Source organism: Biomphalaria glabrata, chromosome 15, assembly GCF_947242115.1.
Source record: "Biomphalaria glabrata chromosome 15, xgBioGlab47.1, whole genome shotgun sequence".
Lineage (NCBI taxonomy): Eukaryota > Metazoa > Mollusca > Gastropoda > Planorbidae > Biomphalaria > Biomphalaria glabrata.
The window spans coordinates 12,255,580-12,279,536 of NC_074725.1; the positions used below are offsets into that span (position 1 = coordinate 12,255,580).

The following is a 23,957-nucleotide window of genomic DNA, read 5'->3' on the forward strand; positions in this document are numbered from 1 at the left end:
AGTGAATAAGTTCTTAAAGTCTTATTCTCCAGACTAGGGCTTCACAGTCTCATGAAAAAGTGCACTACCAGATGAGCCATAGTCATTCTAGAACTGAAGGAGCTAAACACAGTCTTATTTAGGGGTCAAATATTTACAGGTGTATTTTGTTGTCTTTTATTTTGCCAACTGTCGGCATCTGGGATAAAATTCTTTGGAGAAACCATGGTTTCCATCATGATTTCATCCCAAGACTCTTGGCTTGGGTGTGACAACAGGCTTTTTTAAAGCATTAAGTAATATATAAAATAACACAATGAAAGGATCATTTAATACAGCCTCATATTATAAGGCTTTCAAACTTTAAATATAAATTAACAAGTTTCTTATAAATTCATTATAAAATGTATTTTAATATATAGATTTTTTAAAATATGAAAAGAACTAAAAAAAAAAATTAACTACAGCTTACTTTTACAAACAAGTTTATTGTATAACCAAATATATAAATATGGCCCAAATATGGCATCTCACATAAAAACAATAATAAACACTTAATGAATTGTCACTAGTTAAACATTTATAAACAAAAGCTTATCATTCATTATGTTAATGTCAATGCATATACAGCTGTACCTATTCATAAAGAAAAAATCTTAGTATCTTATAACTTCTAAATTTTTTCTTGTTCTCAGGCTTGACTTACATTTTTTTACATGTGCAACAAGAAGAACTTGTCAATGTTGGCTGAAATAAAATATTCTTTAAAGTACCGGTAATAAGAATTAAGTCTAAAAAGGGATTTAAGCGTTGTGGCCATTTAAGTAGAAATACAAAAGGTCATAGTAAAATGAAATTTAACTTCTGCTGACAAATGCATGCTAATGCAATAAGCTTTCTATATATTGTCTATAAGCCATCATAACTAACAAAATAATATCAAGCATAATTTAGCAAACAATGATAATATTATAATGGATATAGAATATATTTTAACACTTCTTTCTTCTTCTCATATTGCTTCACCTTCATTCACTGCTTCTATTTGTTCATAACATGAAATAAAAGCAAAAGGTTTTCACATTGGTTGATTATTTACAACAAATTAAGTTTTCAAATTAAGTAAAAATTCTTCTTATTATTAACACCAAATAAACAAAAAAAACTAAAAACAGTTATATAGCTACATTTTTTAGACTTCTCTTTGGGGCATTAAAACAATTTAGGGTTGGATAATTTTTCTTGTAGCTAGAAATATTTTGATAACTTTTATTTCATACCAATTCTTTCTTAGCATGGCATTTCTAAAGCTATTTTCTTATAAAGACTGCAGGACATTGACTCAAGACCCAAATAAAAACTACTGAACTTTTTGTTTCCAAATATTGTTAATACATTTTGACAGTTTATATGCGTAAAACTTATTTGCATTGCATATGATTTGATATATTTCTATCCCATTGAACTCAAAGAGTAAACACAATCAAAGTTAAGAAACACTGAAAATGACTAAAAGTTTAAGGATTTTACAAAGTCTGATAACTATCAAACCTTTACGGTTCTGAAAACCCAAAAATTCTAGAAAAAAAAATAAAAGGAATTTATTGAAGGAAATTATATTTTAATTAATCACTGACTGAACATGTATTTAGTATAGAGTAATTGTGTATCTTCCTGACATAATGATTAAATCAGTTGTGGCTGTAATTGTCAATGAAAACATATTCATAATTTGGTGGACTTCCTGTACGAAATTTATGTTTGGCAAGCCTCCTTTGACTTTCTGCACTTTTACTGAGACCTTTAACTGGAACCTGTTGAACATTGGAAAAAAAAATGTATTAACTTAATTTTACATAGAAATAAAAAGACAACTACAAAATATTTTTTTTATAATTAGATGTTTAATTAAATTATTTTAATATCAGTCAATGACAGAAATTTATTAATATTAAAATAGTGCGGTAATAAAAAAAAAACTATTTCCCCATTACAAAAAAACCCACACAAAAGTTAAAGTCCATGTTACCATTTTAAAAAAAATTAATTAATAATTACTCAACTAAACTAATTCACTATTAGAAAGAACTCCACACAAAAGTTAAAGTCAATGTGCCCATAAAAGAAAATATAGTATTTACTAAACTAAAGTTTCATCAGAAATCAAATTAGATGAAGGCGAAGTCTTCTGGTCTGAAGATTTAATAAGACTGCAATAATGAAGTTAATAAGCTCAGACACTATAATTTTAATCCATACATTGCATGTAATGAATAGAGCAATATTTTTGAAATCCCACACAATATAAACATAGAAAGAGCACAACAATCACATCTAATAAATCCATTGTTTTCACAGACTTGTTTTATTCATAGCAGATGAAGAAACCTATCTTTTTGTAAATAAAACAATATCTTTTTATATTTATAATTTTATATTTTGGAATCTTAAGTTTTAAATTAAGAATAGACATTCTAATTTATAGAAAAAGAAAGCTTCCATTTAGGGCCCTATTTCTTGCTGAAAACATTTTTTTTTAATTATGAGAATCTCTTATGCATTATTCAACCAATATTTGTAATAACAAATGTAGTCTATAAAATTGGAACATTTTAGTTGCTATTAAGCAATGAAAAAGAACAAATTAATGAAACCCTCTTAATTAAGTTAAAAATTTTAGTCCAAGTAACAAAACAAACAAACCTTAAAATTAGTCTATGCATATTTTTTAAGTTGGTAAGAAATGAGTCACACAACAAATGTCACTAACTGTTAGTGCAAGAGCTGTCCACAAATGATGTAATTATGACCTTAATAGTTTTTACAAAAAAGTCTTGGCATGTTTTTCAACTGTTTCATTAGACTGCCCACTTTCTTCTAGGCTGCAAATTTTTTTGCCAGTAACTACATCATTTATGGGTAAAAGTTAAATATTAGATTGACTCCGATTCTACATCCAGCCAAATATTTTTCAAGCCAAATTTCCTTACAAATTTCCTTAGAAAAGTCTGGTGTTGAATTTGTGGCAGTTTGAGTCTGTCTTGTCTTTCTTTTTTGTTTAGTTGGTTTGTAAATGCTTTGGATTTCTTTAAAGATATATTATTATAATTGATCTGTGGTAAATTATCATTCTGCTTTGTTAAAATATGTTTTTTGGGTGTATTTTTTGACACTTTCTTGTTTGCTTTCTTAGTTTGATGAAATGTTTCTCCACTTTTGGCTTCAGAAACATTTTGGCTATCAATTTGATCAATGTCTTGCTCAGAGTCAAAGTATTTGTCAAACTGGCCACTGGTTAGTGAAGGTAGACTGATGGATGACAGCTCCCTTTTTCTACTTCTGCTGCTGTTACTTGAACCCTGTAAATGTTTTCTGAACTTGTTGGTATAGACTCACAAATAAAACTATCAAAAACTATAAGTGTGCAAGTCCTACATTCAACAACCATAAAGTAATGCCTACAAACAATTAATTAAAGAAACAATGTAAGTATTGTTTCTACCCCCTAAATCAATGTTATGGTGAAGAATTTAATATGAATACATTTCATTTACATCCTTACATTATCTGCTTTTTATGCACAATAAGAGAGAATTAAGACTTTAAAGACATCAAGTTGAGTTAGAAACAAAATGAATGCATTTCTATATTATAATGATCATGGAGATGACGCCAAAAATTTCAGAATGAAATCTCAAAGTTTGAGAAAGAATTTTTGTGAATTAATTTAAAAATTTAAATATGAAATTTCATTTTTTAATTCCTACAAACAAACAAAAATTCCACTGACATTGTGTATAAAGCATGAATAACAAAGTCTTTCAAATTACAAAAACTAAATTCTGACACTTGTTAAAAGTGACACAATCTAGATTTGAATTTTAAAATTTGAAAGGTTTAAGCTTTAGGTAATACCAAGTTGACATCAGTAGCACACCATAACACAACAACAAGTAGAAAGCAAAAACCCTGAACATTTTACAAACATAACAGCAAACAAACATAAAACACCAAACAAACAGAAAAATAACAACATAATGACAGACTAAGAAGACCAGAAGAAACAATGTTGAAAAATTAATATTCACACAAATGTATTCTATCTACGTCCACAATGCCTTAGCCCTTAAGGCGCGTGTGGTAGTTCAGCCTCCATTTTTTATGCACTCATTGTAAAACAGCTCAGCACTTTAAGAGTTAAAGTTTTAGAAAGATTATACATCAGTTCGAATGTATTTGTAAAAACACTACAATTGTAGATAGAGCTGAAAAGATGGTTAATCATTGCAATTTATCCATGAAAAAAATATAATATTAACCTTTTTTTTTTACGGAAGCTAGAATATTTCTTTATGGCTAAAAGATTGATTAGGCCTCAAGAAGTTTAAAAAGGAAATATTGCACGAAATAAAAAAATAAAAAAACAAGGAAAGAATACTCTGTCGACTTACAAGTATTTTATTAGATGCAGCTGTTTGTTTCCCCTTGTTAGCTACTGTAGTAGATGTTGGACTATCAGTTCTATGTTTGGGGCTTGGGCTTCTTGATCGACCTAGTGAATAATGATTACTTATTATGTAATAATATCTATCCTCATGTCAACAAAAGAGATGGACCACCATGCACTGAGCATGCTGGAGCATGAAAGATGGGATACACAAAAGCAAAAATAAAAAGCTTTAATAGCATATTAGTATGCATACCAGAATTTTAAAAATATAATGCATAATTAAGTGAGGGTGTCTTTCTTTGTTTTGTTTTTTTTTAGAAGCATTTAAAATTACCTCCAACTCGAATGCATTCTTCTTTATGTCTGGCATTCCATGCTTTTATCTTACAAGCTTTGCTACAGTAGTAAACTTCCTTACACCTGGTGCAGGCTACAAGACGAACACCAACAGATCGGCCACACTCATAGCAATATTTAAATAGAGGTTTTCTGGAATAGATTTTTAAAAATAATTTGGCAAAATTTTTACTACAGTTAAATAGATTAAACAGTAAAACTGCAACTTTTTAGGAAAAAAAAAGGTAAGGGTATAAATTTAAAAAAAAAAAATTAGCTTAACCTTTTAATAAAAGCCTTTTTCAGTTGAACATAATAATTAAAGTTGAAATCTGATAAATGCAGTTATCGATACATTAAGAGATTTTGTTGTTTTTAATGAGTAAATATTAACTACTAGTGATTTCATAAATAGATATTTTAAAGAACACACATCTACAGAGAATAATTTTATAATGAATGTATATTATATTTTTTTTTACAAACAACTTAAAAGAAAAACCAATAATGACAAAAAAAATTACATAAATGTGTGCTACATAAAAAGAACATAAAGAAATCTTTATTATATTAAGCCATTGTAGATTGCCATAGTAGATATTTTATTGAAAACATTAGTTCGTTGTATGAACCTCTTTGTATTCTGCAGGCCTGAACAAGCTATCATTGCCCAGAATGCTGAATCTCCTCTTGGTTTCTACTTTGCATGGCTCAGTCCAATCTTTGACTATTATAATGTTGCTGATGGGAAGATGAAACAATGTTTCAAGTTCTTTATATTTGCGACTTGCCAATTTCTAGATATGTATTGTATGTGCAGCCACAAGGTTCTTAACTAGCCTTTAAAGTCTTCAAATAGTTTTTGATGAAATTAAATACCTTGAACCTATATGAGTTAAGGGGTAGACAAGGAGACACTACTTTAGATGAAAAAAAATCTTGGATACAGACCACTTAACATTGTGTTATATAGAAAAATACAACTTGCTACTGAACCTTATCAAAGTTGTTTGTTTTTTTTTAAATTGATTTGACAATTTTAAAATAAATTGTACTAACATAATGAAGTATTGCTCTAAGGAAATAAAAATTGTAAAAAAATTTGCAAGTAAATAAATTAGTAAGTTGTAGAAAATAACAAAAAAAAACAACAAAAAAACTTAAATGACAAAGAGAAAAAATATGTGGTTAGAAAATAGAAAGATGAGAATAAGCTAATTGAAAAAAATAAAATTCTTCCATGAATCTATAAAAAAAATACTGTTATCTATAATATTGAGAGTTTGTATTACAAAAATGAACAAGTTCCTAAGAGAAAAAAAAAAGAGGATTAAAGAGAACAGCAACACTAGACTTAATGATCTATAGCTAAATGAGTAATACAACAAAACAACTTGTATTTTGGTCTTCCAAGGAAATCTGTTGTACAATTTAAATATAGACTATGATAGACTTTCTAAGCTGCTTCCATTCAAGAAACTCAATTATTTGCTTTTAATACTTAATGTAGCAATAGAATATTCTTCTGTCAGTGTCTTCTGTGTCTCTAACTTTATTGATTTTACTAATGATGTTACTCTAGTCAAATGTGATGTTCATTTGTTTTAAATCTCAGGGCTTTGTATTGCATCTGTTCAAGTTTCTTTATGTTAAGGTTTTTTTTTTTAGTTGAACGGCTCAAACAGAGAATGTAATGTTTAAGAGAAAGTATGGTATGAATGCATAGTTTGTGAGCTGTCATACAAATCCTTTGTTCCTATAATGAATTGTTTTTGTAATGCATAATCATAAGATAAATTTCCTCATGGACAATAAAGAACATTAGTACTATTCTTATAATTACTATATTATGGAGGCAGTTTAGTTAGTCTGGACTTTACTGGAAAGCAAAATATAAAATAGAAATTTAAATAAAAAAGTAACAAAATAGAAGCTTTCTTGCTAATGACAGTTGTCTGACCTCATAGGCATTTTTGAGCGACTATGTGTAGAATTTGATAGTTGTTTGGCGTTCACATTACCCCAAGCTTTAATGCCTGACCTAAGCATTTTGAAAGTATTATAGAAATATCATGGACTTAAAAAAATTTACATCAAATAACAAAACAAAATGGGATTAAATGCAGAACAAGGGAAAATAAATATGGGGTTGAGGAGGGTTAAGTGGTGGAAAAAAAAGTCAAAGAAATAATAGTTGCTTTGTGATTTTAATATTTTTTTTTAGCATCATTGTACTTGGAAATTGAGAGAAGAATCAGCTACATTAAAAATTACTTAAACTGTTGCAAAAAGAAACTGACCACTATTGCTAAATGAAAAATTTTGTTGTCAAATAAATCTTTTCAATAACTAATTGATTGATTCATATTTTTATTCATTGAAGGTCATGTCAAAATTAAATAATAAATGATAAAATTTTTTTTTTACAAAAAACTGACAGAACAGAACTCATACAACTAGTTAGAAAATTTGAAACATTCAGTAGGATATATTGAAAATACCCTATGGTTTAGCATTATGTAACAATCAAAGTAGAAGTATAAAAGCTTAAATAGGCCTACAAACCTAGTTGGAGATTCAGTTCCCTCCCCATCTAGGGCAGATGCCTCAAACTTGACCTGTCCTTGACCGACTAAAGCTGCAGACCTAGATTTAACTCCTGGTGGTAGTTTAGCACCAGCTCCAATGTAAACAAAATTAGTGCTTGCACTTTGACCTTTTTGTTAAAAAGAAATATGCAGAATACACAAAACAATATTTATTGAAGAGAATTCCAAATAAGACTAAAATACACAGGTCTCTAGAATGAAAAATGAAACATAAAGGTGAATTGTTATTAAAGTTTAATTTTTTTAAAAGTTAAACGTTCTGGATGAAATTTTTCTCACTTTTTATTTTGTTTTAAAAATGATGAGGAACTTAATTCGTTAAAATTCATTTAAGTACATTATGATTTATTCTTGTCAATAACTTTATTGTTAAGACTGATTGGAAGCCTTCAAATTATTTTTTTTATCATGCATTTTGTGAATAAATGTAGTAAGTGTAAGACTTAGCCTATGATATTTGCATTTTCTACAAGAAAATAATAACATAGAAATGTTATTACTGAAATATAATATTAAAAGAGGGCGGGGGGGGGGGGGGGGGGCAAGGAAGTTTCACTAGGGGGAGGATGGCTGCCTGGTCAAATGGTATGTACTCTGGGCTATTGTTTGGTGGTCTTGAGGGTCCAAATTTTAAACTCTGCTCACTGCCATGTCCTTCCAGAGGTTGGGATAGGATGTAAGTATCATCAGAATCTGAAGGAACATCAGAAACAAGTAAAACATTTTACAAACAAAATATTTTTTACCAACATGAGCCAAAAAGGAATGAGGACCACTGCCAAGGGTCTTATTTTATTATTCTGTCGTGTAACTTACATTGTAAAAAAAAAGAGATGATAAGCCTCATCATGTTCTACATGCGTTTATAAATGCTCCCACATATTTGATTCTAAGCTGGCATATTGAAAGTTGAACTTTATGCATTTACATCAAACATTTAATTAATTTTCTTTAGTCAAAACAGTCCTGGCAATATATATCCGTGTTAAAACTAAGTATAAAGATAATCTTTATTTTTTAAAAAGAGAATGCCTATAATTTATAAGAAGAAGAGTGTGCCTGACAAAAAGGGAATTTTCAGTTCTTGGATTTTTTATTTCAGATTTAGAACTTTAGAATGACACTAAAGACATCTATCTCCAAATAGATATTTAAAGACAGTTGGTCACATTGGTCGCTGAAAGTTAATTTCACTGGTCTGGTGTGTTGTTGACTTCATAACAGTTAAATCAAAATTTTATAAAATAATATGTGACTTATTTGACTCAATCTACGCAGGACAGCCAAAAGATGTTCATGTCAGGAAAAATAAATGCAACTCACTTCTTACACCAACTTTTTCCTCATCAGCTATTCTCTGCTTCTCTCTCTCAACTGCTTTGACTCGCATTATATCCCCTACATGAGCAAGAAGCCTTTTTCGTGCATTGTAAGTGTCCCGCTCAGCAGGGGTGAGGGCGTGATAAGGCATGTGAGCAATTCTACGATCCTACACACAATGTGATATCCATGGCAACAACATAAGCAAAAGATCATGAAAATAAAATAGTGAATATAGAGTAAAAACAAGACAACTATTTAAAGCAAAAAAGAAAAAAAAGGTTAACATGCAGTGAATATAAATTGAATACAACATTAAATTGACTGGCCATTAGGCGCAAGTGAACTGACACATAACCTATACACCATTTTTTAAATTTAGAGGTTCAACATTTTTATCATGCAACATAGTTACAAATTATTAGGAAATATAAAATGGACTGCCAGTAATAATTATTTGATGTAAAATTAAAGATCCCACCTTAGTAAATCTACACTGGTTGAAAAAGACTAAAACAGAAATAGAATTGGTATAGGCCTATTCTGTTGTGAAAATTAAGATACAATGGTAAGGAAATTTAGAAAAATTGCTTCTATCAAAAAGTGTCATATCTTTTACATAACTACATTTTTTAATTCCCTTGCTCAAGTAGTCAACAGTTTGGTTAAAAAGATAATTAAACAGAATTTTTTTTCTATACCAAAGACTTTGCTTAAATACTATGATGCAATAGTTTAGATGCAATAGTTTATGTATAAGGTGAGTTTGTGACATTAAAAATGTGTTCTCATAAGTTGAATTCCAATGAAATCATGCGGTTTACCTGACTAAACATATAGTATGCATAATCTACTGCAGTTCCAATTATTCTCTTTGGTCCAATGGCAATTGGGGCTAAAAGATCGGCTCCAGCTTTTATAAGTTTGTCCACCTGTTAAATTATTCACCAATATGTTAGAGTCTTACAATAAAAAAAATCTTTATATGTATATATATATATATATATATCTGTAGACTTAAATTTTCAGAAATGTATATAGTTTTTACTGTAAGCATAACATTTGTGTGTTTCCAAAAAATAATTAAATGTACAATCTTTAAATTAGAAACAAATCTAGCTCAAAAATTGAAGACAGAATCTAAAATACTAAAATACAACAAGAGTGTTCCCTTTGATTTCTTACTAGTTGTAATCTTGCTTGTATTGTCCTTCTGTGCTCAAATTCTGGATTATTAGCCACACATAATGCACTGCCAACTCCATGGGTTAATGGCAGACTTGGGTCAGCTCCATACGATAAGAGCTCATCAATGGCCTGGTAAATGTGAAAACATTACATCAATTACATTCTATGTACTGTATAGATTAAAATATCAGTCTTCTTAAGTCATCACAATCAAGTAACCAAACAGCATCAATCATTTTCTTTTAAACTATGTCTGCAAGACTTAGACAGTGGCATGAATAATTTATTCACTCTAAAAGTATTTTTGTTAACAACAAAAAATGTGTTTATGTCCAATGATTCTTTGAGTAAGCCAAATAAATTTAAATGTATTATGTCTTCATTCCTGTATTTAGTTTGTCTTTTGATTATTTTTATATTTCATTCAATGACTCTTAAAGAATTATGTACCTATAACATTCATTGTAATTAGATTATTTGTTTACATTTTAGTTTATGAACTTTTAGAATTCCAAAAGTTAGTTCTATTAAACATTAGAAATATAAAATAATGACAAATTTATTTGAAAACATAAATTACATTTTAAATTGTACTTACAAGATCATTGCCACTTGCAATAGCCAGTGCAAGGGGAGAGTATCCATTACAAATTAGAGTGGTATTTGCTTTATGATCTAGTAAAAGTCTAATGACTCTGCTGGCATTCTACAGAAAAAGAAAAACAAAACAAAATGACAGCTGTATCAAAAATAGTAAGAACATTCTACTACATTTTAAATAGATGATCATTTGTTCTACAACCTAGAAGGATAGAAACATTACGAATGAAATGATCATTAATGCCAACAAATATAGCTTTAAGAGCATGCAATAGAGATGTCAAAATTCATGTTCTAATATGCTAGAACAAAAAGTATTCAACATGATTAAAATACTGTGTTTAATTAAATAGAAAATGCAAGCTGTAGGATAAAAGTAATTCTAATATTTCATAAAGAGAAGAACACTGAGGCTACTTGCAGAAACGATTTAGATAAGTCTGAGCCAATATTTAATTCAAATAGATTTTTTTTGTAAAATAGGAAATTGAAATATTTATGTATGCTTAAAAATTTTATTCAATGTTATATTTCATTATAACTATTTTTTATTTAGTATTTAAAAATGTGTGTTCAATTTGTGTTTGGGGGAAGGGGGCATATAAATCACCTTATAGTTATCATCCCTGGCACAAGCAATGTGCAATGCTGTTCTACCACCAAGTAGCTGTCTGGACTCAAATGATATAGGATCTTTTGACCATTCATCCTCCTGTTAATATATAACCATGTTAATATATAAGAATGTTAAAATATTTCTTGAATATGATGATAAAGTAATATGAAATGGCTTTAAATTTTAAAACACTGGGTTTAAAGTAGTGTTTTAATTTCGACCAAAACAAAAATAAATTAGCATCTTTCAACATTACAAGTTTGTTAGAAATTACTTTAAAATTAGTTTTAACAAATATTTTATGTTTTTCTAAAAAAATATGCAAATACTTAAATTATACTTAATTAAACTACACAATATTGTAATAAATTAAGTAAACATTTTTAAAGCAAAATTTATTGTATTATTAAAATTAAATTTAGAAAAAGACACACAATTCAATACTCTATATTCCCAACTTAAATGACATAGTCTAGGCTATCCTTACAACAAATATATATATAAGAACAAAAGAGAGCAGAAACAAAAAATGTAACCTCTCCATGTAACAAGGATTTTTTAAATAAAGTAACTTTTTTAAAAAATTGCTTTTTTATAGTGCAACTTTCATGTTTATAGCATGCACAGTGGGCAATGGTTGAATCTCTTTTGAGAGCCAGTGGGGGAAGGGGATATCTGGGAAACAGTTTCCATGCTGCCTTTAGGCCCTCAGCAAAGACAACTCAAGTAAGGACTCAAATTCAAGCCATCTTGATTGGTGTCCAAGCAGTTTTGGTCACTATGCCACACATCCCATTTAAATGAATTACAAACATGTCATAGACTCTAGTTAGGTGGCTGCCTGGTCATGAGGTATGCACTTTGGATGTTTTCACAGTGGTCTTGATCTGGAACCCTGCACATCATAATCCCCTACCATCCTGCAAGAGGTTTGGACTAAAACAAAAAAAATTTTTGTTACTGTAGGAACATCAAAAAGTTGTTAAAAAAAAATAAAATATAACATACAAGTCCTTGGGCTTGGTATGTCTAAGAGCGTCTAACAATATTCTTTTTTTTGAACAGGCTTAACAAGAAAAGAACACTCTTTTCTAAGCTATCCAATAAAAATAATCTTTACCAATAGCTTAAATATCATTACTCTAATTTAAAAAAAAATATATATATATACTCAAGCAATAACAACAAAGAAAAAAAAAGACAACTGATCAGCAGAACATTATCAAAGAGAGGTAAATCTCACCAATGTTTTATTCAGAAAAGAATCATCCTCTGCAGCTCTGGCATCAGGATCAGCTAGAGCATCTAACAAAAGTTCTGTTATCTCCACCCCCTCATCTCCTGGAATGGCACAAGCAATGTGCAGTGGACACAGTCCACCCTGCTGCATGGTGATCAAAACAAAAACAATATATAGGTATCAAAAGTATATTATACAGATCAAAAGAAAATTAGAAAGATTCATAAAATACATTCTTAATTAAGTACTCAATGGTTTCAACTTATGTCAATTAATATCAAACTTTATTTCCTTCTGGTATACTTTGAATTGCTTTTATTAAAATTGTGCTCTGTTAGTCTATTTGTCAATTTCCATAAAAACATATTTATATCATTTAAAATCAATGTCCTCTATCTATGACATTTTTGTAGCATTCTACAACCAGTTCACACTAACCTCCCACAAAGTATTTAATTTTCCCAAAGGATTTTAGATATCTACCCTTTGCTGGACATCATACACAATGTTATGAAACTTGCAAAATTAAGGATTTGCATTTGGAGTCTACCTCTTTACTGAGGCTGGTGTTAGGATTAGCTCCCTTCATCAGCAGTTGTCTGACCATGTCAACATCTGCTGATTTTATGGCAAAAAATAAAGCAGGCATGGGAACTGATGATGCATTTGGGTCAGCACCTCTTCTCAGTAACAAGTCCAGGGTCTCTTTCATCCTTTCATTGCTGAGAAAAAGAAAAGACGATAAAAAAAATTAAAAAAATTAGTCATTTGCAAAATTAAAGAAGCAATTAATACATTTGGCATGTAAGAATTATTAGATCATATAACACAACAGAATTTTAAGGATGAAAATAAAATTTTGAACCAAATGTTTAGCAGCTGATGTAACATATTTTACAAACTCCAGTTAAAAATCTGTAAAGTTTCTTTTTCTGTAGTTAGTAGAAGATTGATACTTCTGCAAGCAAGAACAGTAATGACACATAAACATGGTTTTATTTTGTGGATATAATGCTACCATAGCACTACCTCCGAGAGTCTCCAAGTTCAAACATATTGACTTTATAAGAGATTAAAAATGATTCTTCCCACTGTGGAGGTTAAAAGAGTGTGTAATATAGCCAACATTTTTTAAATGGTTTAGCAATATATGAAGCAACTTAGCTTTGCATTTTATAAGGAAAAAAAATGTAGCAAAAGTTTGAACTGTAATGGAGAATTTAACTTTTAAATAAGTTTTGAAAGCATTTTTTCTCATATATTACCCAATGCCAAATTCCTATTACATTTTCAAAAATTAATTGTTTCATTAAAAAAAAACATGTTAAATGCACTATGAAAAAAAAAAGATTCATAATCAGGTAGTTGTTACATTTTAAAAAAATGTGCTGCAAAGACTTAACTGTAAAATTAAATACCTTTTTCAATAATTTTCTTTTCATCATTTTACAGATACTTAAAATGGTTTCAAACAAATATTTGTAACTCACTTTTATATTCCTAACCTCAGTATCAATCCTTGGGTGCCATCATTGCAACTTATATTATTTTGTTAATATTGGATACATACATTTTAATGAATTACGTCGCTAACATTAAAAACAATAGATTGCTTACACATTTATTTGAATAGCTAGCTTCCTTGCTTTATCCTCAGCAAGATTTGAATTCTCTCTGTTGATAATAAGTTCATTCTGACTAAGCTGTGTTGCACATCTTTCAATTAAATCTTTAGAAACTTCAATCTGATAATTTCTAATACTCTGGTTTGAATCAAAATCTTCAAAGCTATTATTGCACTCTGGGTTTTGTTCAGCCAAAGCTTCTCCAATATCGTCAACATCCTCACCATTAGCTTCTCCAATATCATCAGCATCTTCACCATAAGCTGAGTCCCCATCTTCATCTTCTCTATCAGCAACATCTGTTTGCTCTAAATTTTGGGTTTCACTCAGCTGGTTGCCAAAGGAAATTTTTCTTGATGATGATTTGATGGAGATCTCACCATCTGATGCTGGGGCCAGATTATTCGGTACTGACACTGTGGACTGGGACCTGATACGATTGATCTGATTGAGTTTGCTAGCTCTACGCTCTCTGGTGTTAGTCAGAATACTCTTTGGTTGATTTTCTCTCTTTACACTCTGAACTTCTTGGACTGGCTTCATGGCCTTTTCAGCTATGTTGTAGATGAATCCTTCAATGGGGTAATAAAAAATGATCCCAGCTGAAAAGGCAGAACAGCCTTCATCATTCAGTTTATTGACATTGGCTCCATGGTTTAAAAGAATGTTGATAACATCCAGATGCCAGTTGACCTACAGAATGAAAAATGAATTATATGAAAACAATTTATTTAAAATATATTTCAATTTAAAATATTAAAAAAATGGTATCTTCTGTCTGTTGCAATGTTGTAATTTCACAGGATTTAATACTGTGGATTATGTTGTTGTTTTTTGTTTTAAATAAAATGATTCTTGTAATAAAAAGTGAATTTCATTTTCCAGGTGTTTTTTTTACAAATATAATGATTATAACTAGTGCAATGAGCACTATAGAGCTAGAGTCTATCTTATCTTCTTATCTTATATATTACAGATATTACTTCAAAAAATAAGATAATAACATCCTATGCATTGCATGTGTCAATCTTGTCATGCTTGTTAATCAATGACTTAAGCTCTGCTAAATCATTGATTTTCCTGGCTGATTCCATTCTCTAATGGTACTATGGAAGAAGGAGCACTTGTAGGAATTAGTTCTAGCATATGGAATAAGAAATGTGTTTAGATGTATTAATGTCATCTTGTTGTATTGTTAGAGAGAGATAAATGAAAGTCAATTTAGGGTCTTGGTTTGTCTTTTAAAGAAGCCTCCGGCTCCCTTATGTGTTAACCCTATATATAGAATTGTTTGTGAGAATGATTATGGAAGGAGTTTGGGTGGGTTGTGGGAGGAGCATCTAATCCTGTGACTCTGGGTATCAATGTGGAGGCCAGATAACATGACTGACTTGAAAGGTTCTTTTTTGGGGACCTGAATGGTCAAGGTAGAACTTATACTGGCTAGTATATACTGGTATGTTGCTAGGATAGCATCATTGAGTCCTCCCCTGAGCTTATCTCTGTTTTACCATATTTTTCTTCTCAGTAACAGAAGATAATTAGAAAAAAAGATATAATCTAAATAATAGGAAACTATGTGCAAAATTATTGTTTTAGTTTTTTACCATCGAATGTTACTTACTGTAGCTCCAATGAGAGCTGTATGACCAGAACAATCTGAAACATCAGGATGCACTTTTCCTGAGGCTAGTAGCAGCTCTACTTTTCGTGTGTCTCCACTCATAGCTGCAGTGATTAGCTCTTCTGACTGAAGCTCTATGGGTCCCTTGTCTTGAAACTTTCTTCTGTCCATCTTAAGAACAGCATCCACATCAAAATCCACAGTGGACTGCCCAAGAGAATGTCTGTGAGCATGTTTCTGTAGTTGCATCATTCTTGGAGTGCCATTCCATGCTCTGATCTTACCCTCTATGTCCAGAACACCATTAAAAGTCTTGAAAAACTCAGAGTCAAATGCTTTGCGATTAACAGCAAGGCTCCTGTAGTCTAGTGTTTCACTGTAAAGTGACTCAACCCGTTGACTCAGATCTGTCACAGGTGCATAGTCCATTGGTGAGAGTGGGTTGAGAATGTGGTCTATAGGAACCTGAGGATAGTCTTTTTCTGCAAGGTCTATGAAGATATATTTCTCCTCCTCATTGTATTCCAATTCTTGGTGTGACTTAATGGTAAAAGCACCAGTAATTGGTGAACAAAACTTAATCATCTTCTCAGCCATCCACAGACCAGCATCTTGTTGACCATTTCCATAAGTTATCACACCAGGACCTTCTCTCTCATCCTCTTTGTACAAGCCCTAAACAGATAAAATTAATTAAAACTTGTTTAAGTTTGTCTTTTCCTGACAATTAACTTTGAATGCAACTATTATAATGACTATATAATTCAAACTTTAAATTTCCTAAACCTGAATGCAATCCTAAGTAAGGAAGAAAGTTATGAACCTGAAATATGTTCCCATCAGAAAATGTAAAAGTTCCATATCCTTCTTTTTGGTCCATGTAAAATGTTCCTGTATATACAGAACCATCTGGCCACCGATATGTGCCTTTCCCATGACGCCTGTCTTTGAAGAATATTCCTTCGTAACTCTATTAAATAAAGATAAACACGTTCTACATGAAAAAGATTGGTCTAGAGCCATAATTCTAACACAAAATTGAATGATATCTGGATTCTAGGGACATAGTAGGCTAAGCTCTAAGCTCAAGCTACTGAGTCAAATGTCATTCATGAGTTTGAGTCCTAATACATGTTGGGATTTAAAGTCCTCTTTAAGTTCACCCAGTTTTACTGAGTGCTCTACATTTGTTAAAGGCACATAATTACATGACCACTGTGATGGGAAGGAAAACATAATTTTACACTAGGGCTGAAACCAGATCAATATATTCAAATCAAATTATTTGGGTCAATGTATAAGCTAATGTTTCTTCACATGTGACACATTTGACAATGTCTTAACTTTTTTTTTCTTTAAAAAGGGGAAAATGAAATTTGATTTTCAAAAGGGAAGAATATTTTCTACAGATAGCTGTGAGCAAAAATATAAAATGTTAAGAAGTTTCTAAGTGGCTTTTATAATTTGTAATAATTCTTTAGAGCATCATTTATAGTCTGTATATAATCATTACTTGTATGTATATAATGGTCTTTTTTTTTTTAAAGTATCATACATAAATATGTATGTATCAAACATACATGCAATAACTACAAATCAATGTTGGATTCTTCATTAAAAGCATGTGCTAATGTTAAATATATTGTATAGGCCTCTTTTTATGAAAGCAACTTGATACAAATTGCTATTGAGTAATTATTTTAAAGGTCTTAAAAAAGTATTCATTGATGCTAAGAACGTGTTACAAAATGTGAAAAAAAAAAAAAAACATGACAGGGATGAAGGCACCAACATGATTTTAAATCAAGTGATGTTTAGGTGAGGTGTGGTATAACTAAAGTTAAGAAACACAGTTACAGAATGTGAATACATTTTTCAAAATTAAGAAATATGAACAAATTCTAATATATTAAGGTACAAAAGTAAGTTCAATAACTACTTCAGCTATCATGGTAAAAGAGTATGTATGATAGGTTCCTTAGATAACACATTGTTCCTTACCTCTCCATTAGACCATATGATTTTCCCTTCTCCATGCCTTAAATCATTTAGAAATTCCCCAGTGTAAATAGTACCATCACTCCAAGTTTGTTTTCCTGAAAGACATTATAAACAGAAACCATTATAATAAAACATTTAGTTAACAAAAGAAATTCTTTCTTGATGATCATTTTAATCCAACATTTGTTTATGAGCAAATTAAATTCATTACTCTTTATGTAGAGCTACAAAGGAGGTTTTAGTACTGGGCAAAGAACTTAACATAGATCAAAGCAATACACCAAGACAACTTCATTTTTGAGCTTTTACAAAAAGATATAAAGGATTGAATTTATTTGTTTGATAACATGCTGTATACAATGAAGTAAAAGCTGGACATTTTTACTTTTTTGGCCAATGGCTTCTGGACAGAGGAAATGTCCTCAAAAAGGAGGACATATCCTCCTTTAGTCATATATCTAATAACCCTATCTTTAACTCACATTAAAGAGAAATACAATGAACAATGAGACTTGCAGAATATACAAAATTTAAAATGTTTAAATATTGACATTACCTTATTAACGTCCTAATATTTTTATTACAGGAAAAGATAGTTTAATTATTGCTGATAACTAGAAATATAGTAATGGCATATCTGCCAAACTGAAAGTCTAAATGTTGGCAAGATTTTTATAAAAGAATTTTTGAGCATTCCAGTGTTGTTGTTTTTTCTTATCTTCTTCTTCTAGCCAGCATTTTGCTGCTGAGCTGTCAGCTCTTTTGCAGACTGTGCTAAGGAAAAAAAGGTGCTGTTTTCTTCAGTTGTTCAGCACTGCCGTACAGGGTGTTGGTTATGTTGGGCTGGAGTGGTAGTAGGGTCTGCCTAAGGTGGATTAGGAAGGAGCATTCAAAAAGGATATGGTTTAAGTTTTTTTTCTTATCATGAGTGGCTTAATTGTTTGTTCATTTATAAGTTTCAGTTATTTCTTCAATATAGAAAATTAGTACATCCTAACTGAAATCGCCCACAGGATGGCAAGAGATAGCAGCTGGCAGGGTTTGAACTTGTGAGTATTGAGATAGCAGTGCCTAGAGCCAGGTAGCCATTCGCTTAAAAAAAGTTAGGCATCTCTCATCATCTAGCAAAAATGCTATTTTAAGATCTACAGTTTTGGGAAACTGCCTAATAATGATGTACATTGTTGAAAATTGAAAGATGTATCCTATTAATAATTGCAGCCACTGAATTGGTTTTAATTAAACAAATCTCCACAGCCAAATGATAGAATTTATATTATGTCTAGAAAAAAAAAGAGTCTAGGTATCTATTAGGCATAAATGCATAGGCCCCTATAGAATTTATGCCTAGTATTGGTTTAATATGCATGATGTTATAAACAAAATTTGATCTAAATGATACAGTACCTTTCCCTTGACGAAAGTTGTCACTATATTGTCCTTCATATTTACATCCATTTGGCCATGTAAAAATACCACTTCCTACACGCTTGTAATTGGTCACTTTGCCTTCAAATTTAGCACCTGTTTTATAATCTATGGTCACAACATCTTGCTGGTTTGGAATGTTGCCAGTGTCATCCTTCTCTTGAAAAATAGACGCTGTATTAAGTTGATGCATTACATCGGCAGTCATACTGAATACTCTTATCTACTTATTAGACTAATAAGTAGGCTAGACTCTCTAGTCTAGAATACTCTAGATCTATTAGTCGTCCACATTAGTCTTGTTTACGCATCATCACTTAGATCTATTATCAAATCAATTATCACTGATAGGTCTAGTAGTAGTGTAAATAAGTGGTTGTTTGTAACGTATCCTAAAAATTATAAATTATGTACGCTTTCATTTTGTATTTGATCGCTAGGCAACACCAAAGGGGAGGCCACTCAATAAGTAGCCTGGCCACAGACCTATGTAATAATTGATTAATAGACAGGTCAGTATTAATAAGCACAGACCTATGTATTATTTAAGACTAGTTTTAAAAGGAGCACTATTTAGCACCAATACTAACATTTTAAAATGAATTTAGATCTAAATAAAAACGCAAATCATTTTGAATAATAAATATCTCAACTCATGATAAACACTACACTAAAATAAAGTTATAAGTCTACTATCAAATAATGTAAGTAAAATATAGACATTCTGAGACTTGAAGTGACTTGACGTAAGCCTTGTATAGATTAGATATATTATAGCCTAGATCTAAACTAGAGGTAACTTTTTTTTCATCTGCACCCATTTCATTCCAAGATCGCACTTTCCCTTCCCCTTTCTCTACGGATTCCAGTCAAGCGCCTTCCCATTAGGCCTGGCAGGTTTTTGCAAGGCGTGTCCAAGCCAGCCCCAGTTTCGCTTTTATTTAAAATAAAAATATTAATAAACATAGGTTATAGCCAATCACAATTAAAATTATATAAACTTTATATCAATGTTAGTTCGCACAAAGAACTGACAAACATTATCTCCAGAACAGGGGCCTATTTATTCACTTCAATTGTTAAGATGTTAAAATAATATCCGTTAAACTTTAAATTTTACACAAAAATTTATAATCTAAAAAGCCTAAATAACACAAGTAGGCCTGTTATAATTTCAAAAAGATAGCTGACATTTCAAGGAAAATCGTTAGTGTCGTTTCCGAAAACTGTATCCACACAAATTTTAGTTTTTTCCCAACTTTTGGAAAGTGCGACTTGAATTGTAAAAATCAATTTGAGCTACAAGGGATAAAACTTATAAAGAAATTTGATTTTACAATTCTATAATGTGCACAAAATGTATCGTATAAGCCTACCTTTGAAAATATACAGCTGAGCAACACCTACTTTTGTAATAGTCACACTAAAACAACATGAGCTTCAATAAACACAATGATTTTATTAGTCTCTATTTATGTTCTTTACTCCAGCCACTCATTCTCTAAACTGACCTCCTTTTACACACAGTCCTGACACACTGCTGTTCACTCAACCATGTACACTCAAGGTCCACTGGTCATTTCATACACAGGCACACACACAGGCACACACACTGCACTATAATATACCAGCCACTCAAAACACATACACTTACTATCACATCTCCCTCCTAGAAAGCTTTGAGATATCAATAATAACAATATAAATAATAACAATATAAATTATAAAATGTGTAGTAAAAAAAACCCCAAGATTCTAGGTTTACAAATAGACATTAACTATATCGAAATTGCGTAATAATAAAAAGATATACATGTATCTAATTATCTGCATCAGGGTAACGTACTGGTGGCCGAACGTGCCTACCATATCGAGTTATTACAAGCGGCGGATTGGTAGTGTTAGTCTGTTCCTGTTGCACATTTGTATCGCTCACGTTCTTGGCTGTGTGGTTTGACCATTAATGATTGTCTCAGGGGTGTCCATTTCAAAAATATCAGGCATGACCCTTGATTTTGTACATGTGTCTCTTAACATCCATCTATTTCTTCGGTATGTTATCCCATTCGGTGTTTTTACCCAGTAGGATCTCGGGGTCTTCGCTTCTGAGATGACCACTGCTGGTTCCCATAAATCGCAAGGCTTCTTTTGCATCCACACTTTGCTCCCAGGCTGAATGTGTGGTCGATCGGTGCGTCTCGTTGTTTTGTTATAATATTTTGCTTGATTTCTTTTCTTGTTTTCCAAGCATTTTCTTTTTTGTCTGGGATTTGAGGTCTGAGATAGGCCTCTGTTGTCGGAAGATTTGTCCTCAGACGGCGACCCATGAGCAGCCGTGCAGGTGAAGGTCCATCAGGGCAATAGGAGCATTTCGAAATTGCAAGAGGGCCATATATAGGTCTTGACCCGACGTTCTAGCTTTATTTAGAAGCTGTTTCACTGTTTGTATGGCCCGTTCTGCCATACCATTAGATTGTAGAAATCTGGGGCGACATGTAATGTGCTTAAAACTCCAGCTTTTAGAAAATTTCAGAAATTCTTCACAAGCAAATGAAGGTTCATTGTCACCAATTACTTCCCTTGGAATACCATGTCGAGAAAATTGTGATTTCATATGTATGATCACATCTGAAGCTTTTAGTGTTGGGATAAGATTAATTTCAAAAAATGTACTATAGTAATCTACAAATAGTAAATAGTTCTTACCGAGATACTCAAAAATATCAGCTCCAGTTTTTTCCCAAGGAAGTACAGGAGTATCATGTGGTAACAATGGCTCCTTTTGCTGGGACTTCTGGTGTTCGTTACACACTGCACATGTAGATATCATGTCTATAATCTGCTTAGACATTCCAGGCCAGAAGAAAACCTCAATGGCTGTAACAAGACATCTATCTCGCCCAAGATGACCTTGGTGCAGTCTTTGAAGCATTTCTTTCTGCAATACTTTTGATAATATTAATCTTTCTCCTTTAAAAAGTAAACCATTGCTTTCACTAAGTTCTTCTTTAAATCCTGAATATGCTCGAATTTCTTGTGGAATTTCAGCTCTTTTGTTTGGCCAGCCTATCATAATTTGATTCTTTAACAGCCTTAAAACAGCATCATCTGCAGTGGCCTGCTGAAAAATGTTCATATATTCATCTGACATGGGTAAACTATTGACGATCAGATGAACTTGTGCATCCCAGTAATCACTTGAGGGATATTTGATTGGTAGCGATGCTCTTGACAGTGTGCCTGGAATAGACATTTCTTTGCCTGGCTTGTATTCCAACAGTATTTCATATTTCATTAGTCGAAGAAGCATCCGCTGAAGCCTAGGTGGTGTAGATGCCAAAGGCTTTTTGATAATCGCTTCCAAAGGTTTGTGATCTGTTTCAATCTTTATTGGACGTCCATACACATAGTAATGGAAATGTTCAACTCCGAAGACAATAGCAAGCATTTTTTTTTCTATTTGTGCATATCGTTTTTCACAGTCTGTAAGAAATCTTGATGCGTAAGCCACCAGCCTTTCTTTCTGCATTAATACTCCAAGTCCCTCCTGTGAAGCATCCACAGACAACTTGACTGGCTGTGAAACATCATAAAAGGCTAAAACTGGGGCGGTTGTGATCAAACTCTTTAAATAATCAACAGCCTTCTGATGTTGTTCCAACCATATCCACTCGTTGTCTTGTTTAAGTAACTCTCTTAATGGGGCAGTTATTTCTGACAAGTTCTGTAAGAATTTACCATGATAATTAATCATATCCAAAAATATTTCTAGTTCCTTGCGATCTGTAGGGTATGGCATGGATTGTATTGCTTCAATCTTTGAGTCATCAGGCTTTATACTACTATCTGTAATGATATGTCCTACAAACTTGACTCTTAGGCTACATTTAAATGGCTTCAGTTTTATTCCTTTCCTTCCTACTATGTCAAGAACTTGCCTAAGTCTATCGTCATGCTCTTCTATTGTTCTACCTGCTATCAGTATTTCGTCCATGTAGGCTATGTCTCAACCCCTTGTATAACGTCGAAAGCTTGGTGGAAACGTTTTGCAAATACTTCTGCAGAAGAGTTTAGCCCAAATGGTAGACGAAGGAACTTGTAGCGACCTAAAGGTGTGTTAAAAGTTGTTAGATCTGTACAGCTCTTGTCTAATTTAATTTGCCAAAAGGCAGAGTTGGCATCTAATACCGCGAACACTTGACTGCCACTTAGTCGACTAGCTATTTCTTCTATAGTAGATAATTGGTAGTGTTCTCTTTGAATGTCTTCACAATTTGAAATTCTATTTAATGTGTGCTTTGCCAACAACCTTCAATCTTTCTCCACTGTAAGTAGTAAGTCTGGATGTTGATTTGAGAAGTTTCTTTCTTTTTAATTGCTTGAAGATTCTGTATGGGAGAATATTGACTTGTGCTCCAGTATCTAACGTGAATGTGACTTGTTTGTTTTCAACAGTAATGAGTGAGTTCCATTCGTTGCTTAGACTATGAGAGCCAATACTGCCGATGAAAAATGTTTCCTCAACGGAGTCATCTCGACCTTCTGACTTCATTATACTTACAGGCTTTGATCTGCACACTGACGAAAAATGACCTTTTTTATGACACTTGTGACAGGTTTCCCCATAAGCTGGGCACTGACGTGGTCTGTGTTCCTTGCCACAATAGCTACAACTCACATTTCCTTTTGTTCTTTTAAAGCTATTGGTAGCTGAATTCACAACTTGTACCCCACTTTCTTCATTCATGAGCTTAAGCTGCCATTCAGTTGCCTCAGCTGCCCGACATATATTTTGTACACCGGATACACCGTTTATGTAGCCATTCATTGTTGTTGACCTCAGTTTCTCGTAACCTGTGTCAGTGACGTAGCTAGGGGAATGAAGAAGGTGGGAGGTCCAAATTCGAAAGTCTCCCCCCCCCCCGGGGCCCCTACTTGAGA

General features: G+C 31.8%; 2 protein-coding genes across 5 annotated transcripts in view; one reads left to right on the forward strand and one right to left on the reverse strand.

Moving 5' to 3' along the window:
* Window positions 1-447: 447 nt before the first annotated feature.
* On the reverse strand, window positions 448-19,476 carry LOC106073969 (ankyrin repeat and MYND domain-containing protein 1-like). 3 transcript variants are annotated; one of them, XM_013234666.2, is made up of 18 exons: window positions 18,996-19,476; window positions 17,589-17,683; window positions 16,411-16,557; window positions 15,588-16,262; window positions 13,956-14,656; window positions 12,889-13,060; window positions 12,342-12,482; window positions 11,093-11,194; window positions 10,481-10,588; window positions 9,880-10,011; window positions 9,519-9,626; window positions 8,698-8,863; window positions 7,331-7,481; window positions 6,726-6,806; window positions 4,764-4,918; window positions 4,431-4,531; window positions 2,970-3,338; window positions 448-1,793 (listed from the first exon to the last, which is right to left on the reverse strand). In XM_013234666.2, the coding sequence occupies exons 1-18, from the start codon at window positions 19,222-19,224 to the stop codon at window positions 1,671-1,673; spliced, it is 3,756 nt and encodes a 1,251-aa protein (XP_013090120.2). In that variant the 5' UTR covers window positions 19,225-19,476; the 3' UTR covers window positions 448-1,670. The 3 variants fall into 3 exon arrangements, with proteins under 3 accessions (XP_013090120.2, XP_013090121.2, XP_013090122.2); XM_013234667.2 differs by lacking the exon at window positions 6,726-6,806; XM_013234668.2 differs by lacking the exon at window positions 2,970-3,338 and having other exon boundaries at window positions 18,996-19,475.
* Window positions 19,477-19,619: 143 nt separating this feature from the next.
* LOC106063483 (dynein regulatory complex protein 11-like) overlaps window positions 19,620-23,957 on the forward strand; it is a 33,754-nt gene continuing 29,416 nt past the window's right edge. For both annotated transcript variants that reach the window (XM_056012498.1, XM_056012499.1), the window contains exon 1: window positions 19,620-19,720. The gene's annotated coding sequence lies outside the window, so the exon portion shown is untranslated. The remainder of the gene's footprint in view (window positions 19,721-23,957) is intronic.

What these genes read in the sequence shown, in the direction of transcription:
- LOC106073969 (XM_013234666.2), bottom strand. Translation starts at nt 19,224, where the DNA reads ATGACTGCCGATGTAATGCATCAACTTAATACAGCGTCTATTTTTCAA. An exon ending in CCAGGGATGATAACTATAAG is followed by an intron (nt 10,589 to 11,092) that starts GTGATTTATATG and finishes CTTTTTCTGTAG; the next exon opens with AATGCCAGCAGAGTCATTAG. An exon ending in TTGCAAGTGGCAATGATCTT is followed by an intron (nt 10,012 to 10,480) that starts GTAAGTACAATT and finishes CACATTTACCAG; the next exon opens with GCCATTGATGAGCTCTTATC.